At 29.6% G+C, this 23,170-nt stretch overlaps 2 protein-coding genes across 2 annotated transcripts in view; one reads left to right on the top strand and one right to left on the bottom strand.

The window, feature by feature from the left end:
* Window positions 1–2,585, top strand: part of LOC123013019 (protein big brother) — a 57,984-nt gene extending 55,399 nt beyond the window's left edge. Inside the window, exon 5 of the mRNA XM_044411305.1 lies at window positions 2,368–2,585. Coding sequence (XP_044267240.1) covers window positions 2,368–2,389 — 22 coding nt within the window. The 3' untranslated portion in view covers window positions 2,390–2,585. The remainder of the gene's footprint in view (window positions 1–2,367) is intronic.
* A 12,327-nt stretch (window positions 2,586–14,912) lies between these two features.
* Window positions 14,913–23,170, bottom strand: part of LOC123012554 (katanin p80 WD40 repeat-containing subunit B1) — a 31,041-nt gene continuing 22,783 nt past the window's right edge. The window contains exon 8 of the mRNA XM_044410560.1: window positions 14,913–15,529. Within this exon, the coding sequence (XP_044266495.1) occupies window positions 15,274–15,529 (256 nt within the window). The 3' untranslated portion in view covers window positions 14,913–15,273. The remainder of the gene's footprint in view (window positions 15,530–23,170) is intronic.

Raw genomic sequence — 23,170 nt, 5'->3', positions numbered from 1 at the left:
TTGTCCCACTTTGTCTCATAACTGACAACGAATAACTCGAAAATTATTTGTGTTACAAAAAAACAGAAAACACGGTTTTGTAGAAAATTTTATAAACTTCAATTTTGTACATAACCATTTTTTTGAGTCGTTTATTTCCCAGCCCTGAAATCAAAAATTCTGTTCTGGGGTACAAATTTAAATCCTTTTTTTAACATTTTGAGTGCATTTGCAACAAAAATAAACAAAAACAGCTGAGGAAACCTCAATTTCATATTTTGTATGCAAAAAAGGCAAAAACATGGCAAATTTCATTTTAAAGTTTTAGAAATATTTTTTTTTCAAAAACATTTAATCTGAAAACCAGAAAAAAAGTACAATCTTGTGCACTTTTTGCTTTGAATTGCTTTTTGAGTTTTTCAAAAATAAATAAAAACCACTCGGGAAATATTAAAAAAAGTTGTAAAGTTGAGTATAGAAAAAAATATGATTTWTTGAAAAATATTTACTCACAAACAAATATTCCAAAAAATCACTCTGTAAATTAATGCGCTGTCTAAATCTTATTTTATTKTGTAATAAGTAAATATGGGATTCAAAATAGAAACAGAAACAAAAAATTAAAAATAAACGACAAGCATCACAAATTTCATTTTTAAAGAATTTTAAGATTATTTTCTTCCAAAAAAAATTAAATCAGAAAATTAGAAAGTTTAATCTTATCCACTTTCGGCACAGAAATCAGGAACTAAAAAATCACCCTGTATATTTACTACGCTGTGTAAATTTTATTTCATTTTGTATTAAATWTGAGACCAACAAAACAAAATTGCAAGCTATTAATATTACAACTAAAAAAGTGCCATTTGATATTTTTTCGMTTGTATTCAAAAAACGATGAGTGTTACGAAAAAATGCTTATGTACAAAATTAAAGCTTATAAAATTTCCTACAAAACAGTCATTTCGTTTTTTTAAATCTTAAATCAATTTTGAGATATCAGCTAGCAAATTTACACTCTTTAAAGAACAATTTTTTTGTCCCACTTTGTCTCATAACTGACAACGAATAACTCGAAAATTATTTGTGTTACAAAAAAACAGAAAACACGGTTTTGTAGAAAATTTTATAATCTTCAATTTTGTACATAACCATTTTTTTCGTAATATAAACAAAAAAACATAACTATGGGTCGTTTATTTCCCAGCCCTGCAATAAAGAATTCCCCACAATTTGTTCTGGGCTAGAAATTTGAATCCTTTTTTTAACATTTTAGTGAAGTTGCAACAAAAATAAACAAAAACAGCTAAGAAAATCTCAATGTCATATTTTGTATGCAAAAAAAAAACCAAAAACACGACAAATTTCATTTTAATAGTTTTAAACATCACTTTTTTTTTATACATTAACTCTGAAAATCAGAGAGAAAGTACAATCTCGTGCACTTTTTGTTTTAAATTGCTTTTTGAGTTTACAAAAGTAAATAAAAACCACTCGGGAAATATAAAAAATGTAGAGTTGAGTAGGTATAGAAAAAAATATGATTTATTGAAAAATATTTACACACAAACAAATATCTAAAAAATCACTCTGTATATTATTCTATTTTGTAATAAGTTTAAAACTAACCCAAATGTAACAAAACAAAATCGCTATTAATATTAAAAATCAAACATCTGCCACTGTATGCTTTTTTGCTTATACCTACAGAGTGAACCAAAAACAACGCATAAAATTCATATTTTTGTTATCTCATTTTTCAAAAAATCCTCAAACTAGTCGATTTTATTTTTATAAATGCTTCATTTTAACGTCATCATTATTTTTTTATTTTTTTTGGTAACCAGCAATTTTGTTGACTGTTTTTGGTAATAGGCACATTTTTCAATAAAAAAAAAATATATTACCAAAAACAGTAAACAAAAATGTTGGTTGCCATTTAAAAAAATCTGCCAACGTACTTACTTAAAGAAACATTGACGTTATAAATAATAGTATAATAAAAATGTATCATTTGCAAAAATAAAATCGACCTGTTTCAAGATTAAAAAAAAATGAACCATAGAATTATAAATTTTGTGCGCTACTTTTGGTTCACTCTCTATATCAAAAACGGTGTGTTACGCAAAAAAGTTTCATGGACAAGATCAAAGCTTATAAAATTCCCTACAAAATGGCCTTTTCGCTTTTTTTGAATCTTAAATGGTTTTTGAGATATCAGCTAGCGAATTTGCACTCTTTAGAGAAGCTCACTTGTCCTAAATTGACAGCGAATATCTTAAGAATTATTTGTGATACAAAATAGCGGAGAACACAAATAATTTTTTTCGTAATATAACCAAAAAACAAGTATTTGTAAACTGAAATATTTGTCATTTTCTGTTTCAGGAATGAGCGTCGAATGACTTAATGTGTTGGGATTCCAAAGACCTAATCGTCGTTCTTGTGATATTAATTTAAATGTTAGTGTTATTTCGTGTATACGAGCGCTCCATCACCCCCATCCCTCCTAATTTGTCCCAATTTCCAACATATCTCGATAAAATCCGTTCCGAATTAAGTGAATTACGCACGCTGTGTCGATATATAACCGAGCATAAAATAAAACCTAGTGTCTCTCTGTGTTGTACAATATAAAATCCACCCTTTCTCCCAAATCTTGCATCACCCCTCCTTGGGTGGCCAAGACCGTAATTAAATCGGCGTGATTTTTCCGAAACATTGCGCCCTTACAATGCCCCAAAGGGTTGCAACCTTTTTTCGTTTAAACGTTAGAATTTAAAATCGCTCGAGTGAATTGAGCTGTGTTAAATGAAATTTTCGAAATGTCACGGCTTTGATTGTTTTGTTACCTCCATTATCGGAGAGGAAGACGATAAAGTGGTGAGTTATCGGCTTCCGGCCTCTCTGTGATTTATTCCCAACGCTTGTCCCAAGAGAAAAGTGTCACAAAGTTTGCATCGTTTACTAAAAATAAGACCGGAAGAGCTCAAGCAGCCAAAACAAAGACACCAAGACGTGTGGACATGTAATTTCGGGATTAAGGGGGCACCAGGAGGTGAAAAGTGACGCCTGCATTGGGATAATGTGACACTAATCCGGATATTTTCCCGTTCTGATATTAGCTCTATTCGAAGTGTTTGGAAACATTTTGAAGACTATTATTACAGGGTTGAAGGCTTTAATTGGAGTTAAGGCAGTTTTTAACGGTTTCAGACACCGAGAATTTGTTTTATTTTTCACTTTTAAATCGATTTTTGGTAAAATCTTCAATAATTCAGTGCTATGAATCAAAAAGCGCAGTTGCTTTGTCATGTATCTATGGCAAAATTTGTCTTGGCATACCGAATTGTTTAAAAATTTTCTCGAACGTTTTTGCGCGTTGCGTAATCTGTTTTCGTGATGGAAGAGGATATTCCACAAGAAATAGTTGAAAGCAGAGCCGTCACCAGGATTTTATTTCTTGTTGGTCCATGAAAATGAAATGAAAGAAGGCGGATTAAAAAGCAAAAATCTCTAAGTACACGTTTTTATTTTAAATTGAAATAAGAGATCATAATTAAACATAAAAAAATACAAATTAACTCACTAAAGTAACAAAAAATAAAATAAATTTTTAATACTTTTTATTGTTACAAATTTAAACAGAAGATAAAATATTCATTTTTAAAATAAAAATTTTCTGTGAACATATAGCAAAAAATGCTACGCAAGGGGTGCGCCTTTTAATAGGATTTTTTCCATATTTCCGAAATCATTTTAGAAAAAAATTTCAAAGTTTGGTACAGATGATAACTTTTATACACCTAAACAAGTACAAAAATAAAATGTTGAAATTTTTAATTAGGGGCTTCCTAAACTAGATTGGATTAGGGTAAAAATTTACTCTAACTATATTGCCTGTGGTTTTTTGCCACTTTCAGCAACAAAATTTCATAGTTTTTTATAAAAAAGGTCTTTTGTGTTTTTCCGATACAATTTACGGATATTTAGTAAAAATCGGTTTAAAAATTTATGTTACAGACCATAAACAGCATAAAAATTAAAAATTAAATTTGTTTTACAGTTTAGGACGCCCCTGATTAAAAATTTTGTTATTTGGCACTTGTTTAGGTGTACATAAGTATAAAGGTACCAAATTTTGTAATTTCATCTATTCTGAAAAATTAGGAAAGACCCTTCAAAAAACGTACCTTTTTTAGAGGGTGTAGCTCCCTTTCATAGCTTTTTCGAAACAGTTTTGTCTTAAAATTAAATATTCTATCAACTATTTAACCTAACAATAAAAATGAAACACTATATAATTAATTAACACATGAAAAATTAATTCACAAAAAATTAAAATTAACTCACTAAAATAACAAAAAAACAAAGTTTTTAACACTTATAACACTATATAACAAAGTGCTCAGCATTTCGGGGGGGTTTCGAACCCCCTAATCCCCCCCCTTGGGTACGGCCCTGGTTGAAAGGGCCTTAAAAGCTGATGCAGAGTTACTCCCAAAGAAATCCAAAGAGTTATACGAAAAATAATTTCAGAAATTTGAAGACTGGAGGAACAAAAACTTGGTACAAATTGTCAATGAGACAATTCTGATGGGGTATTTTCAAGTTTAAATATTAAAAATAACATAAAATTGTATTTCTGTTGAATAAATTTCACTAAATGATTCCAGTTTTTATCTGATTATTAAAAATTATTAAAGACCTGCATTATAAAGCTCGTATCCTTGGTGAAAAAAACAATTATAGTCAAGTGAAAAATAAAACAATGTAAGGTTAGCCCGAAAACAATGTTTAAAGCCTGACGCGCAGCGGAGGGCCTTTAAATATTCAAGGTCTATAACTTGAACCGTCACCAATGACACGTATTTTTTATGGTTTTCTAATTTTAAAAATACAGGTATGTCAGAACTTGGGCTCCAGAAAAAAATTTCAAGTAAGATAAGGTACCAGAAACATGGAAAAAATGTTAAAATTCTATCTGTCAAAAATTTTTGTATCGCTATGTTTCGAATGTTAGCTGACGGCTATTATTACAGGGTGGAAGGCTTTAATTGGAGTTAAGGCAGTTTTTAACGGTTTCAGACACACGAGAATTTGTTTTCAGAGCATCGATGCTGAAAAAATCTGGTCCAAAAATGCAATTACCGGTCGAATGATGTCGATTCTTTGTTTGAAATAAATCAATCGTGGCGAGTTTATTGTTTCACGTTCAGCCCGCATTAACGTTTTTCTCGACTTTCTACATTACAAGAAGAGTCTTTTATTTAATATTACGAGACGACCGCAACTGCGCTGATTGTCTGTGTCTTCAGATTGAATTATTGAATGGGAACCGCAAATATGTTTCTCCTCCCAGCTCAAGTTCGTTTTGTGGTTTGTTTATATATTTTTTACTGCCATTAACGGCTAAACTACAAATTTTTCAAGTATAGTAGGTCGGAGAGGAAAGTGCAGGGTAAGTGCGGGATATGTGCCCCGAGGGGATATACACCTTTCGAGTTGTCGACTTATATAGAGTGGTTATAAATGATTTTCATCTAGCCAGCTTTGGATTTTTTTTGCATGTAAGTTTATTTGTGCCGCTCTACTTTTTTGAAAGCTCTAGTTCTATCATTAGTGTCACTTATTATTTAATATTAAATTGTTGTTAATTAAACTTTTATTGTTTCAACTAATTTCCAATAATAATTGATAAGAATATATACTTTGGAAGAAAACAAGTTTATGATTGAAGTCTACTTTTGAAGTGGACGCTTATTAAACGGCGATTTTTTAATTTTGAGTTAAAACAAGTAGGTACCCCTATTTTCGTAAAGCGGCATTTTTTATTTTACATGGAAAAGTCAAAGCTGGCTAAATGAAAATCATTCATAACCACATAGTACAATAATGTATACAGTTTTTAGACTATAATAGTTATTTATGTATTAAGGGCATAACAAGGATGTTTATGTTCGAGGGCAACAAGATTGCCTCCGGCCCGAGATTTTGTAAGTTGCCCGAGGTACATAAACATCAAGTTATGCCTGTGGTACATACAACGTTTTATTTTTCACTTTTAAATCGATTTTTGGTAAAATCTTCAATAATTCAGTGTTATGAATTAAAAAGCGCAGTTGCAAAATGAAAAAGAATTTCAGAAATTTGACGACTGGATAAACAAAAACTTGGTACAAATTATCAATGAGACAATTCTGGTGGGGTATTTTTAAGAATTGGTAGGTTTTAAGTGATTGTGTATTTAGTGGCTCCTTTTCTAATTGTGTTTTCAAGTTTAAAGATTAAAAATAACATAAAATTGTATTTCTGTTGAATAAATTTCACTAAATGATTCCAGTTTTTATTTGATTATTAAAAATTATTAAAGACCTTCATTATAGAGCTCGTATCCTAGGTGAAAAGAAACAATTATAGTCAAGTGAAAAATAAAACAATATTAGGTTAGGCCGAAAAAAATTTTTAAAGCCTAATGCGCAGCGGAGGGCCTTTAAATATTCAAGGGCTGTAACTTGAACTCACATCAATGACACGTATTTTTTATGGTTTTCTAATTTTAAAAATACAGGTATGTCAGAACTTGGGCCCCAGAGAAAAATTTCAAGATACCAGAAACATGGAAAAAATGTTTAAAAAATTTAGTTTCGCTATGTTTTTTCATAATTATTTAGTAAAGGTACAAAAATTTTGTCAATAAAAGCCACAAATAACATTAAACAAAGTTACAATAATTTAGGATACGGCTTCCTTGTTTCCTCTTCTAATAGCCACTGGAACGCAAGTTCTGACGCACCCTGTATAAGTTTTACGATTGAGTTTTCTCTTACAGATCAAAGATTTCTTATGAGACTTTTCTTGTTATTGCAACTTTTAGTAAAATTTTGCTTAGTGCGAAATTAGAAATCTTGAAATATGCATAATTTTTAAGTGTTTATTTTGAAGATTTCGGCGGAAATTTATCACAATTTTGGAATTAACGTTTCAGCGAAATTTACACACATGTTAAATTAAAACACGTCATTTATGATAATTAGAAATAGTGCATTATGTTTGGTTTTGCTATATCTTTTCTATTCAGACAATAAAAAAATAATTTTTCATCAAACGACACAAATGCTTAAACTAAAATAAAAACTAAACCGATCTTTTTTAAATGCAGCGAAAAAGGATAAAAAGTTTACCAAACTTCATTTACAGAATGTTTTTTTATGGACTCAAAATTAGTTGTTATAAATTAAACAAATAAAATCAAACTTTACAAAACAAGAGAGGAGAACAAACTAAATTTTGGCCAAAAATTGTATTTTTAGCGTATATCAAGAATAAAAATTTTGGTTTTTTATACTTTTAAAGAATAATTTAAAGATTTAATTTGTGTGATATTTTCTTGGATAATTGAGGTTAACTAAATCGCTCTAAATTGCTTAAAATAACAATTTTTAGACATATTTTGACAAAGTTATTAAATTAAAATTAAATTTGGTAAACAAAAAAATTTGTCTGATGTTTTTTTATTTTTTAATGTATTTTAATGTTTTAAACTTTAATTAATTTTAATACTGTTTGTTGACGAACAAGATGTATTGTACATACGTGGCTAAATAAATTGAATTGAATTGAAAAAAAAAGTGTTAAAAACAAATTTGAATGATGTAAATTTTGAAGTTATTTAATAATTTTTAGACTTATCTGATAAAATTTTGGCCAAAAAACCAAAACAATCTTCAATAACGTCATTCGAAGTAATTTGGTAATATTTAAACTTATTTGTTTAAAAATTAATTCTATGTGTCAAAAATTTTTGACATTTAACATTTTTTATGTCTATTTAATGATCCTGATGATCTTGTATATTTTTTTTAATTATTTAATAAAGGTACAAAAATTTTGTCAATAAAAGCCAGAAATAACATTAGACGAGTTACAATTTAGCATATAGCTTCCTTGTTTCCTCTTCTAATAGTTTATAGCAAAAAAAACTTGAAAAATTATTTTTCTAAAAGAAATAGAGTCAAAGTGCAAAATTTAAACTTCAAAATTTTGATAGATAGAATTTTTTATCATTTTTGCCATGTTCCTAGTACCGTACTTTGCATGGCATTTTTTTCTGGCGCACCCTGTATTTTTATTTTTGCATTTTAAAATTTTGAGTGAAATAAAGTACTATCCTTGTAAGTTTTTAAGTAGTACCCACATTAGGCATATTATATCTTCCTAAAACGCATAAATTCCCAATATGTAGAGCATTTATTTCAAATTATTCAAATTTTGAAAATAGATTTCCAATAGTATTTGGTAAAAAGCATTTATTTTAAGCACATGACGATGTGTTTTAAAATGTAGCTTGATTATTTACGTCAATATAAGGGGCATATATCCTTCGTTTATCTTATTATGAAATAAAAAAGACCACTGGGTCAGAAATTTTTCTACCATTTATGGAAAACCTCAATTTTTTTTATTAAACTTAATTTTTGAATTTTTGAAGATGTGAATTGCTAAAAATCTAAATATGAAGCTGAGATTAAGTTGGTAACAACAAATGTCAAATTCTAATTCGCCACAGGTCACTTTGATCGAAAATTCTAGTATTTTTTCTTGATCCTTGTAGCCACTCCCATTTATCAAGAGCTTTGAATAATAATATTTAAAAAAGGGTTCCCTTTATCCATCGGCCAGAGAGAATGTCTTTATTTAAATTCGGCTGTCGCCGGATATGCGGAATGTTTGTTGATGGAATTATATCAATTATATAGCGCAACCCTTACTATTAGAACAGGATCAAAAGGGTGAAATCAACCCCGTTAAACAAACAACACTAATCTTGGCCTTGTCGCTATATTTCACGGTTTTAAGATTATCTCCAATCTACAAGCCGCTTTATTCAAATTTTTTAATCTGTCTGTCAACAACAAAAAATTGCAATTTCCACACTCTGTTACCTTTTTATTTAGCGCGCGCCAACTTGAATACAAATTAGCAAAATAATAAAAGAATTTATGCGCGATATATGCGTCCACAAAAATATTTTTCTCCATTTAACAATAAACAATAGAGTATTATAAATAAAAAAACCCTCGCTAACAATCGATTAGTCATTCCGTACCTACAGCACGAACAGCATAATTTAATAATAAAATAATCCTCGTGTCCATAAAAAATCAAGAACCTAATTACAACATTAAAAATAGTCTACTCTTTGCATATTCAAACCGCATCTGCCATTTAAGTAATAATAATTCACGGTCAACAAACCCCGAAATCGCTTTCCATTTATAGCCCCCTTGCAATTATTCCAATACCTATAATCACAGCCTGCTAAATACCTGATCGTCTTTGTCGATGTGGGAGGATTTGTCGAAGGGTGAGGGTCGAATTGATTGCATTATTTTAAAAAATATTCATCCGAGACGTCAAACTAATGCCAATTAACCTGGGATTAGTGTGACGTGCACGTGGCTTGATGGGTGGTCACGCGACCAGATAATACCCCACCAATGTGTAATTAAAAAGAAAGATAATACTGATAACGCAAAGTGGAGTTTTAATATTGAAGCACGAAGCGAAGCTGAGTGCTTTAAAACTCTTTCAGGTACACACTTTAATGTACAGGGTGTTCCGTTTTTATTGTTACAAATTTAAACAGGTGATAGGATATTCAATTCTAAGACAAAAGTTTCCTATAAACATGTATCGAAAAATGAGGTCTAATATGTTTTTGCTAATATTTCAGAAACCATTTAAGATAAAATTACAAAATTTGGTACAGATGATAACCTTTATACACCTAAACGAATTCAAACATCAAATGTTGAAATTTTTAATCAGGGGCGTACGAAACTGGGGGAGTTTAAGGTAAAAAAATACCCTATTTATTTTGGCTTTAGTTTCTCGGTACTTTCAGCAACAAAATCTTAAGTTCGATAGTTTATCACAGAAAAGTCTCTCTTGTGTCGATACGACTTATTGTTTTTGAATAAAATTAATTTAAAATTTATGTTACACACCAATACAACATTCAAATAAATCAGAATTTACAGAATAATAAAAGCAAAAAATTCATATTTAATTAATCAACCTCAACAGTACATTACAGTAATAAAAATAACATAAATTAAATGAATTTGCCTAAATCTAAAGGAGTTGTTCAAAGTGACCACCATTTAGGTCAATGCATAACTAAAGAAACTAGAGCCAAAATCAAAATAGATAGGGTATTTTTTTACCCTAAACCCCACCAGTTTCGGACGCCCCTAATTAGAAATTTCGACATTTGATGTTTGAATTCGTTTAGGTGTATAAAGATTATCATCTGTACCAAATTTTGTAATTTTATCTTAAATGGTTTCTAAAATATTAGCAAAAACCTATTAGCCCCCTTTCAGGGGGTGTAGCTCCCTTACCAAGCATTTTTCGATACATGTTTATAGGAAACTTTTGTCTAAGAATTGATTATCCTATCACCTGTTTAAATTTGTAACAATAAAAACGGAACAACCTGTTTTTAAAATACCGTACAGGTACAGCTATTTACTGGATTTTAAAAATAATCATTTTTCAAGTTGTTTTAAAAAATAGGTATTAAAATAGCACTAACGACAGTTTTTCATCGGTCTATGACCAATTATTTTAGATTTCAGACTTTTTTCTTTCTCCGGTAATCTCATTAACTTTATGAACCCCTTATAAAACCTCGTACAATTTTGATAATTTCAAAGCATTCTTAATATGAAGTAGTCATTTCTATTACTTATTTAATGACATAATAGGCATTTAAAAAAATAAATTAAGAAAATAAAATAGTATTATAATGAACAAAGAAAAATAACAACAAATAATAAAAACAAAAACAAATTAAATATTACGTACGATAGCTAACAAAAGTTATTATTTTTTGTAAAAATATGCTTGTTTGCCTTAACAAAGAGACACTCTACAAGTTACACACTGAGACTACATAATGCAAGTATCAACGAAATAGAAAAAAAATCAGTGCCACCATTTATGACTTTTTCAATTGAGTACAGTGACGGACAGTGAATTTTGTCCAACCAATTTCCACGACAAACTAAAAGTGTAAATTAGTCTTTAGGTTTTTCTAACCTTGTTTGAGAACTTTGATGAACATTTATCATGTTGACAAAATGCCCGATATTCCTTACATTCTTTTTACTTGTGCTTTGTCTTACATTGCTTGAGGTATAGTACTAATCCATTTTTACATTGAAAATTTGGTCCAAAATGAATAAGAATTTAATTAAACTTGACAATGTCAGTTATCATGACAATAAAGCACAGGCTACACAAAAATTTTGTGGACGAAATGCACTGTCCATCACTGTACGTCATCAACTGATCAAATTTATCAACAAAGTTAATGTTGTTGTTGTAATTTTTTACAACATCAGGACATACCATTCAAAACTAAGAATAATACGAAATACAGTTAGTAAAAATGCAAAATTTTATCAATGTAATGTTAAGCGAAAGTGGTGACGTCACGAAGCCTACTATTCGAAATAGGACTGATAAACCCAAGGATCGAAATTCTAATCCCAATGAAAGAAATTTTTTTCGTTTTGTTTTTTCTTCTTTGTATTTATAATAATCATTATCCATTATGTGTATATTCTCAAAAAACAATTTTTTTTAAGTTAAAATAACTATTATAAAAATGTAAGTATTTCAAACTAATTAATAAATTGTATAGTTTTCATAATACTTTTAAGTTCATTGATGGAAATAAAAAATGTGGTAAACTTTACAAAAATAACGTCTGTATTATTAAAAATATTACCATTAATGAGCAAAACTGCTCAAAAATATAAATTAAGGTGAGTTAAAAAGGGGGGTTAAATTTTAACCCACCGTACCAATTCGGCCAAAAATGTAGTAAATGTAGTGGGTTAAACTTTAACTAAAATTGAAAACAGTTAAAAAAATAAGCCTTGTAAAAATGAGACACCGTAGCTGGCGAAAGTGTGTAAAAATGTAAAAAATATTCTTGTTATCTTGAAAGTGGATATTGCAGTAATTGAAAACCGATCTGGTCCTTAATTACACGTTACTTGTACCTATTTACTCCCTCATGATCGCAGTCAGCTGAGCGTGAAACAATGATCATCCTCTTCGTATCAAATCACCCATGATCAGTGACGCGAGGCGTAATGTAATCCTACAGGACCACACCTGATCCAGTAGGCTATCGTGACTCACGTGTCAAATGTCATTAATGTCACTCCACTGTATATCGTAGTAGGCGCGTTATCAGTTTTTTGTTCCATGGACGTACGTCGACGTTTAACATAACAAAAATTTAACGATTCGGAAGGGTAGTTGCCTTGATGATAATCCTTTAGTAATCGAGTGTGCATGGCCAATCGATCATTTTTTACGTTGGGAAAATGTGATGTATCATCGCTGGTTGAGAAAAACGGAGTTTGGGGGACAAAAAAGCGCTTTTTTAATGACTATAGTGATTTATTTAAGTCTGGCCAAAGTCGCCTGTGACTTAATAAAAAATAAAATTAAGTTGGCAATATTGGAAACCGTAGAAACAGTGTCATTTCCATATCCATTTTTTTTATGGCAACCTACATTTTTATCACATTTTTCCTTTACTAAATGCTTTAATTAAATGACCAAACTTTAAAAAATCTTGTTTTTTATTGACAATTTTAACAGATCACTGACAGGTGGTACTGATGATACTATTAAAGACATACGTTCATAAAATCTTCAGAGCACTCTTGATAAAATAAAAAAGAAAGAAACAAAAAAAAACAATAAAAAAGAAATCAAGAAACTTATTACAGTAGAACTCCGTTATGGTGAGTAAAAACTGATGCGTCATCGTGTTAGATGTTAAAATTAAATATTTCTAATTACATATTAACACATGTTTTGAAGTTTCTTTACTTTTTTTTGTATTTGTTATGTTGTTTTTTTGTTTATTAAAGATTTTTTCCTTAACTTACGATTATTGATTATCCCAAATTTTAAATATGGGCCTAATTTGGGGCTAGGAGGTTCCAAAAAAGGTCCTTTGTAATATATTATGTTAAAAACATGTAGAAAAATTAACAAAACAGGCATTTTTGTCGTACACATTGTTAAACAAAAGTTCAAGTTACAATTTCGATAATAAATCCCAACCTTTGCATATTTCAAAAAAAAATAAATAAATAAAAATCCTAAAAATTAAGTGGGCCTTATTTAGCTAAGTTACCTTACTATTTTTGTAAATATGTTTGTTTTTTCTTTAAAAACAAAACAAAACAAAACAGTCGTCTATAACGAGCAAAACTCTTGAATTATCGTTATAGCGAAGTTATACTGTACTAATTTGTCTATTTTTTTCAAGTTTTTGTTTTCGCTGTTTTTAGAAAATTTTAACGAACAAATATTTGTAATATTACAATCATCGTCAAACAAAAAAATAATTCTCCATAAAAAAAATTAAAGAATTATAAGGATTTTTAATCTAGCAATTTTTCAAAGATTTTTTGACCTAGTATTCTTTAAAACGAAAACTGTCTATCGTTTGCTCTCTACAGCGTGGTCCAGAAGTCTGAAAACGTTTTTTTTTTTGACGAAACTATTAATTTTTTTGTCAAAAAATTTTTGTAGGTACAATGGCTATAAAAATGGTATTCAAAAAAAAATGAATATCAATTAATTGTTTATACTTACGAGATAAACATACTAACAATTTTTTTCTAGACAACGAGCTTGGGACAATAATTGTTGCTGTGCAATATTGTTTTTTCTAAACGTAACATTTTTTGTTAAAAAAATGTTTGACTTACAAGTATTAAAGATTTTATTTTAAAACTACCAGTTTTTTTTGAAATAAATTGATGAATGTTTAAAGGTTGTAAAGATGCGATGCCAAAATATTTTTTATTTTAATTAATTGTTTAAACTACCACCCCTTGGCCGGTGGAAAAAAGTTTTGACAACAGAGAAAGTTTATAATTTTTTTAATATAAATTGTAACATTTTCAATAAATATTTTTGTACATTTATAAAATGTATAAACATATCTTTGTAAAATGATAAATAAAAAAACAGTTTTATTAAAGAAAAAAATGGTAATCTCAATAAATTAAAATAAAAAATATTTTGGCCTCGCCTCTTTACAACCTTTAAACATTCATTCAAAACAAACTGGTAGTTTACTTAAAAAAAAATCTTTAATACTTGTGAATCAAATATTTTTTTTATCAATATTTTGCACGTTGTCGAGAAAAAAAATTGTGATTGTTTTCTATTAAAAAAAAATTGTTACTATGTTTATCTCGTAAGTACAAACAATTAATTGATTTTTTAAATAGGATTTTTATGGTCATTGCAAGCAACCCTATAGATTTATTTGCCAAAAAAAGATAGTTTCGCTAGAAAAAAATCGTTTCGAGACTTCTGGGCCACTGTATAATTCTGGTTCAGGTTCTTCTGTATGATTTTTTCAATTTTACTGCAAAAAATTACTTACCACCAGAATTTTTTCGAGTGAAAAACTTCACTTGTGTCCTATTTTGAATGAGTAAACGCTTTGAATTCAATCGTGTCAATTTATTCAAGCAGGTGTACAGCCTCCCGCATGCAAATCGCATCAACACGAATTAATTATCCGTTGATTAAATCCGCAGTTAAAACATCTGTTGGCCAGTATATCACGTACACAAGTGTCAAAGCGTGTTCATAAAGACGTGCCACGTGATATCGCAACACTTTCATTACTCTTGTATATTATGTAGATTAGGGCCGAAAATCGCTTGAAAAAGGGGGGCGACCATTATGCAAACTACACTTGTCGCTAATGTTAGATAATAGAAAAGGGCGGGATACGTTAATTATTCAGCGATAACGCGATTTGCATTATTTAAAAATGTGTCAGAGGGTCACAGTTCAAATTAAAACGTCACCGATATTAATAATCACTTTTTTATTATAAATCATGTTACAATAGTTTGGTATATTATTACCACTAGTGTGGGTAAAAAAGAGGTTAATTCTGCCATCAGGACTCGAAAAAACAAATTAAAAAACAAATAAATGGCACAAAACATGTTAAAACAGGCAAGAAAAAATCGTCGCACCATCTCATCATCTAAATAAATAATCTAAAACTACCTTTTAGTAACTTCGTTAAGTATCATAACCGTTAGTGCAACTTGGACGGAATTCTAAGACTCGATCACAATGTTAAAATTTCGAGACCATTCTTGCAGTCATGGACGCCCTGGGGACTCAAACACTCCGGTGTTGGTGAGTCAACTTGGGCTTTCGTCAGTCGAAAGTGTTTTGGATTAAAGTACTGATTTCGCGGAACGTGGACCCCACTGAACCGGGCATCGATTGTTTCTTCACGAGAAAAGTTCGCAGATTTTGCAAGACTTCGTGGCACTTGACCGATTTGTTGTAGCGCTCCTCGCGAGGGATGTCAACGCCGAAGCTGCCCACGGGGGCTTGAACGTTGCTCTTGATCACCGGACCAAAATGCTTCAGGATGAGTTTGAGGGTGTTGCAACCCGTCGTCACGTAGCTGAAACAGAAAGTGACGCCAAATCAGAGGTTTTTTGGGACTGGAGTGGCGAGAAGTCTCGTCTGTCACGAAAAATCGCATAAACAACGAAAGCTTAAAAAAATAACCAAAAAAAAAATTTCAAAAAAATTGAAATTTCAAAAAATACTATAATTGTTTCAAATAAACATAAAAATTGCATTCTAATAAAGATCTGTAGCTAGTACAAGAAGAAGCTCTTCAATTTAAGCATTTTAATTAAAAATAAAAAATATTTTCAAAAAAAAACACTAAAATCTTCAAATAATCTCAAGTAATATACAGGCATTCCCAAAGCTCCGTATTTCTTCGATTACTCTGACAGTAAAGAAGATAACGAAAGGTTAAAAAATTAAACAAAAAAAAAAGGTTAAAAAAAAATGAATAACTCAAATTGAAATTACAAAAAATACTATAACTGTTTCACATAAACATAAAAATTGCATTCTTCTGTACCCAGTACAAGAAGCAACTCTTCAATTTAAACATTTTAATTAAAAATAAAAAATATTTTGAAAAAAAACACTAAAATCTTCAAATAATCTCAAGTAATATACAGGCTGTCCCAGAGCTCCGTATTTCTTCGATTACTCTGACAGTAAAGAAGATAACGAAAGGTTAAAAAATTAAACAAAAAAAGGTTAAAAAAAATGAAAAAATCAAATTGAAATTACAAAAAATACTATAACTGTTTCACATAAACATAAAAATTGCATTCTTATAAAGGTCTGTAGCCAGTACAGTTGAAGACAAAATACTTTGGTCGTCAATGTCACTTGGGTGACATTAAATTGTAAAGCATGTTTTAGGACTGTTAACCTTATTTTTAGCTACTTCAATCATAGTTGACAAGTTGTACATATTTTTGATAGAAAGATATAATAACTGTCATTAATTTGAAATTGTCATTCATTAAAGCTTGAATTACATTAAAGTGTCAGAAATGTGACTGTACAAGAAGCAACTCTTCAATTCAAGCATTTTAATTAAAAATAAAAAATATTTTGAAAAAAACACTAAAATCTTCAAAAAATCTCAAGTAATATACAGACAGGCATTCCCAAAGCTCCGTATTTCTTCGATTACTCTGGCAGTAAAGAAGATAACAAAATGCGGTTTCTTTTGGACGATAGACATTCATTTTTCCTATGGTCCAAAAATATTTTCGTCATTATAGGTAAATTCTATATAGGGTGGCGCAACAAAGTTATATTTTTTCTTATGGATCACCCGGTATATTATGCGATTATTTGAAAGAGTTTTCAATTCTAAGAATATCCATATTAGGTTTTATGTGTCTATCATAGACCGTTTATCATTTATGGGCAATTTTATGAAAAAAAAGTACCATTTTTGAAAAATCACAACGGCTTTGCTAGAAAGAAAATGTGAATAAAAACAATTTCAACCATTTTTATTGAGTCTGGTCCTATATTATTATGGTTGAAATTCGATTAATCTTTTGCAACTACTGCAGAGTGTTGACATTCGCAAAATATCAAGTAACTTGATTTTTTCAAACAAAACACCCTGTATGTTATTACTTTATCGTGTAGAGCTTTTAATAAGCTTTCTAAAAAACCTAGGGTTTGTAGGTCTAAACTTTAGCTGTTTTAGTGTATACCCTACAAAATTTTAACTTATCCTATCCCCGCAAACCTACTTGATTTTTAACGCTAAATAGAATAATTTAAAATTTTGTAGGTTTAAAAAGGTGTAGAATAAAACAGGTAAGGTTTAGACTTCCAAACCTTATGTTTTTTAGAAAGCTTATTAAAAGCTATACACGATGAAGTAATAACATACAGGGTGTTTCATTTGAAAAAATCAAGATAATTGATATTTTGCGAATGTCAACGCTCTGAAGTAGTTGCAAAAGATTTGATTGAATTTCTACCATAATAATTTAGGACCAGACTCAGTAAAAATGGTTGCAATAGTTTTTATTCACTTTTTCTTTCTAGCAAAGCCGTTGTTATTTTTCAAAAATGGTCCTTTTTTTTCATAAAACTGTCCATAAATGATAAACTTTGTTGCGCCACCCTATATAGGAATTACCTACAATGACAAAAATATTTTTGGACCATAGAAAAAATCAATGTTTATCGTCCAAAAAAAAACGCATTTCGTTATCTTCTTTACTGTCAAAGCAATCGAAAAAATACGAAGCTTTGGGACACCCTGTATTTGAAAATCTTGTTAAACTCATTACAATAGATGTCCCAACCTTCATTAAACTCGAAACAAAATAACTAAACAAATCATTCTAAAAGCCAACTTATAAACAAAATAAGTTTATTAATTGCTTTGATTAGACTTCAGCGCGTTCTATAACGTGACTATAATATCTCTGTCTTTGTCAAGCAACAGCAATTCCTAGATTTGCTTTCTTTCTCTAATGGTTGGAATAAATCGCCTGAATTAGTCTCTTTTGCAGATTTTAAAAATTTAAATCCTAATTATTATCTACTTTATTGAAAACAAAAGTTTTATCATTTCTAGGCATTTCTCTTTTTTCTAGCTACTTTTTTAACTCAATTTGCTTCTTTACTGCCATGAAGACGATTTTTTTTCCATTATTGATACACCAAAATCTTGTAGTTTTGAGTAATTCTCAGTTAAGAAGTAATAATTTTATGGCATTTTGAAATTTTTACAATCCTTAGTCATTGTTAAAAAACAAATTTTTGTAAATATGTATTTTATTTATTATCTGCAATTTTTATTGCTGATGCAAAAAATTACATCAATTTATTTCTATCAAGTAAGGTTATTGAGTATTAAAAAAACTATAAAATTAAAAAGACGACACAAAACGCAAAATACAGTCGCGTACTAAAGATTTTTTCATGCATTTCCTTTCCTTTATGCATAATACAGAATGTTCCGTTTTTATTGTTACAAATTTAAACAGGTGATAGAATATTCAATTCTAAGACAAAAGTTTCCTATAAACATGTATCGAAAAATGCTTGGTAAGAGAGCTACACCCCCTAAAAGGAGGCTAATAGATTTTTGCTAATATTTCAGAAACCATTTAAGATAAAATTACAAAATTTGGTACAGATTATAATATTTATACATCTAAACGAATTCAAACATCAAATGTCAAAATTTTTAATCAGGGGCGTCCGAAACTGGTGGGGTTTAGAGTAAAAAAATACCATATCTATTTTGGCTTTAGTTTCTTTAGTTATGCATTTACCAAAATGGTGGTCACTTTGAACAACTCCTTTAGATTTAGGCAAATTGATTTAATTAATGTTATTGTTGTTACTGTAATGTAATGTTAATTAGTTGAGGTTGACTAAAAAATTTGAATTTCTTGCTTTTATTATTATGTAAATTCTGATTTATTTGAATGTTGTATTCGTGTGTAACATAAATTTTAAATTAATTTTATTCAAAATCAATAGGTCGTATCGACACAAGAGAGACTTTTCTGTGATAAACTATCGAACTTAAGATTTTGTTGCTGAAAGTACCGAGAAACTAAAGCCAAAATAAATAAGATATTTTTTTACCTTAAACTCCCCCAGTTTCGTACGCCCCTGATTAAAAATTAACATTTGATGTTTGAATTCGTTTAGGTGTATAAAGGTTATCATCTGTACCAAATTTTGTAATTTTATCTTAAATGGTTTCTGAAACATTTGCAAAAACATATTAGCCCCCTTCCAAGAGGTGTAGCTCCCTTACCAAGCATTTTTCGATACATGTTTATAGGAAACTTTTGTCTTAGAATTGAATATCCTATCACTTGTTTAAATTTGTAACAATAAAAACGGAACACCCTGTATACTATTTATGGTTGACATTACTTGATATATGCCAGAAATACATAGAAATTAAAATTAAAATCAGCGAGAATGTTTCCAATAGACACAAAAAAAATTACAGATCTTTCTAGTTAACAGTTTGAGAGGCAATTAATTGGTTTTGATTGTGATTTCTACACTTTTTTAGTGTTTAACACACTTAAATAAATTATTGTACATAAAAAAATTAAACTTAATTACAACAGAAACTACGTAAAAGATCTTTTCTACCACCCTAATTACAGAGAGGAAAGTAGCCAATTACGTCCTTCATCTGTAAAAATTACAATAAAAACATATGTAACCTCGTAAGGAGATAAAAATTTTACTTCCCCCACAGAAACGGAAAAATTATAGGTATTACACTGTAGGAAAGTTTCTTTTCCTCCCTGCGTAGAAACTTGAAAACGTACACTTTCCTCCCTTGTAATACAAATAACAATTAAATGATTTTCCCGTAATCAGTACATGAAAAATTAAATAAATCACTATTGACTTTACACCAATCATTTTTCTGTAGATACTTGAGTTATTTTTATTGTACTTACTTTGTATTAGAATTTATAATTTATAGATTTTTAAGTTATTTTACCTGAAATTGTTTTTCACACATCCTCTTTTTATTTTTATTTTAATTTTATGTTCAGATTAAACGAATCTTCAAAATAAATTTCACATTGAGACGACAAAAAGTGCTTTACAGTTAAATACAAAAAATGTTCTTCAAAAATCACCAATTAATAGTTTTTATAACTAGTACAAGTTTCATATACAGATGGTTCGGTCCAAGTCGCCCCGGCCGATAACACCTAAACTTACTTTTTTTTTTCAAAAACTAAATTTTTAAATAATACTATTCATTCCTCGCTTTCTTAGTAAATGCATCAAATTTTTTTGGCACATCCGGTGTAGCCGGAAATGCTACCAAATTTAGTTTTTCAAATGGAACACCTATGTTTTTTTGCTCAAAACAATAATAATTGGTATGAAAAATACTGTAAACCACTATTTATTACATTTTCCTTTACATAATGCACTCAGAAAACAATTTAAATTTTTGAATTTTATTGCAAATTTTGCAACGTAGGGGGATTTTACTTGTCAAGGTATTCATGCAAAAAGCAATATGCTTGGATACCGTTTAATTGTTAGTTTGACAAAGCCTAATTTGTCAATAAATCTTATTGAGATCTTTAATAATGGATGATATTAATTACGACGATTTGGTAGATCAGCTTGAAGTGTTTTTTTAAGTGCAATAAAAATAGAGCGGAAGCTGAAAGACAGTATAGAGAAAAATACTCAAATAGAGTTCACCCAAATCGTTGGAAATTTAGTCGAATTGAAAAACAACTGAGACGAATAGGTTCGCTTCTTGAAAATAAAAAACCTGTGGTTCTTTGTGAAGAACAAGAAAATAGAAATCTGAATGTTCTGTTATCAGTCGAAGAAAATCCAAGAGTTTCCATAAGAAAACTCGCTCATCAACTGACAAATTAGATTTGTCAAACCAACAATTAAACTGTATCCAAGCATTTTTTTATTCACACCTTTCTTTTAAAATTAAAAATCAATCAATTATAAGATTCTAAGATTTAAGATGTTTTTTGATTGCATTGTGTTACGCAAAATGTAATAAATAGTGGTTTACCGTATCTTTCATGTCAATTATTATTGTTTGGAGGAAAAAAACATAGGTGTTCCATTTGAAAAACTAAATTTGGTAGCATTTCCGGCAACACCGGATGTGCAAAAAAAATTTAATACATTTATTAAGAAAGCTAAGAATGAATATTATTACTTAAATATTTACTTTTTGAAAAAAGGAAGTAAGTTTAGGTGTTATCAGCCGGGGCGACTTGGACCGAACACCCTGTAATTCCGTTAAAGCTTTTTAGTTATTTTAGTTGGTACAATAAAAATATTTCAAAATTGTAAAAATGGCATATTTTTTTAGTAAAAACAGAAAAATTTCGAAGAAAAACAACGGAGCCTGCGCCTTTGAAATGAAGTTGGCAAGACTGCTAAAATGTCACACAGGCCACTTTGATCGAATTGTTATTATGTGAATAAATTATTTCGCGTTAACAAATCGATTTATTGCATGGCACCCTTTGATTCGTCCGTCTCCAATTCGCCCATAATATATCTCAATGTCCTGCAGTTTCCTTTGACACATCCGCGTGTCCCGTATTCAAATCGTCCTTTGGACGTTTCGAATTGCTTTTTCTGCATCACGCCCTCCGATTATTATTTCATGATCGCCGACGTCGCGTCCCTAATTGCTTCTCGTTTGAGCTTTCGTCACCTTTAAAACCGTTCCCGTTTTAATGATCTCTCCATATAGTAGTAAAAGAGACCCTCAGCTGCTGGCAACAGCATCGTTAGCATACGATGACACTCAACACAATAACATTGACGATCATTTGACATCGAGGACACTCGAAAATTTGAATTTGTTTGATGTGTTTATGCAAACAACACACAGGTAGAAAGAGGGATTTTTCCCCAGAGAGAGGTTTTTCTCAGGAAGGGTTAGTTGAAATCGCCGTGTCGGATTGCTGCGCGTGCTTTTCGGGTGCCAATGAATGCTTAATGGGGATGAAAAGGGTGCACAAAAGTTATTTATTGCATTGGCGTGATCGAAACGCTAAAAACGGAAGCAGAGCCGTCGCGCGACGAATAAAACAGTGTGAAAAAATTACAAAAATCTTGAACACGCAAACATTTATTAACAAGAAGAAATACTGTTCAAGATTTTAACACCCAAAATCATGCAAGAAAAACCGATTTCGTCTACAGCTATCTTTTATTTCCGTCAACTTGGTACAAAAATGGCTCAGAAAGCAAACAACTAGTGTGAAAAATCTGTTAAAATTATTATTCAATTCAAACCACGATGGTTTTTTTCATAGTATGACTTATAAAAAGATTGAAACAAAAAACATATTCTTTTAAACGCTTAAAAATTAAGTGAAAAAAGTAACATTTTGAGTCAACCGAATTTTTCCAAACTTTGAATTCAAAGTTAAAAGTAAATTGAAAATAGCTAAATTAAAAATATGAAACTCTGAAAACCTTAAAATTTTAGAAACCAAATAAAATTTTTGAACTAAAAAAGTTACGATTTTTTTTAATAATTACACAATAAGCAATGATTTTAAAGCACAAAATCAACATTTTTTATTAAGATTTTTAATTTCTCAGTAGTGGTCAATAACAGTTTCTAAATTTTAAAAGTATTAAAAATTTTAGAATTCGTTTAAAATTTTTTCTTGACTCGACCGACACTTGCAAATGTTTAAAAATCAAAATAAAAAACTAAAAAAAAATCTTCTCTTTCACTAACATAAAAATTTTATTAAGAACCTACATGTTAGTTATTTTACTTTTTTTCGTTAATAAAAAAAAAGTTATTCTTGTTTATTGTGTAATTCTTTGAAATTAATGCAAGGCTATAATAATAAATGTATTCTATTGACTTGATTCATTTTTAACGAGAATTGAGCTAATTTTTGTTGAGTAAATGCAAAAAAATTAATAATTTTCCTACTGGTCCATCTCACCCGGATTTACCGTACAAAATAAACACTTTTTGCTTCCGAAATCCGAATCGAAATTCCGGCTTTTTATTTTCAGGTCTAATACAACAAAATTTTTCAAAACTTGAATTGAAAATAACTGAGTTAAAAATTTAATACTGAAAACCTTAAAATTTTAGAAACCAAATAAAATTATTGAAGTAAAAAAGTTAGATTTTTTTAAATAACTACACAATAAGCAATGATTTTAAAGCACAAAATCA

The sequence above is a fragment of the Tribolium madens genome, unplaced genomic scaffold, assembly GCF_015345945.1.
Source record: "Tribolium madens isolate multiple individuals breed KSU strain unplaced genomic scaffold, Tmad_KSU_1.1 Scaffold_96;HRSCAF=242;Tcas5.2_LG5, whole genome shotgun sequence".
NCBI classification, from domain to species: Eukaryota; Metazoa; Arthropoda; class Insecta; order Coleoptera; family Tenebrionidae; genus Tribolium; species Tribolium madens.
The sequence above is the reverse complement of the archived record's forward strand: the minus strand, read 5'-3'. Positions and strand labels throughout refer to the sequence as shown.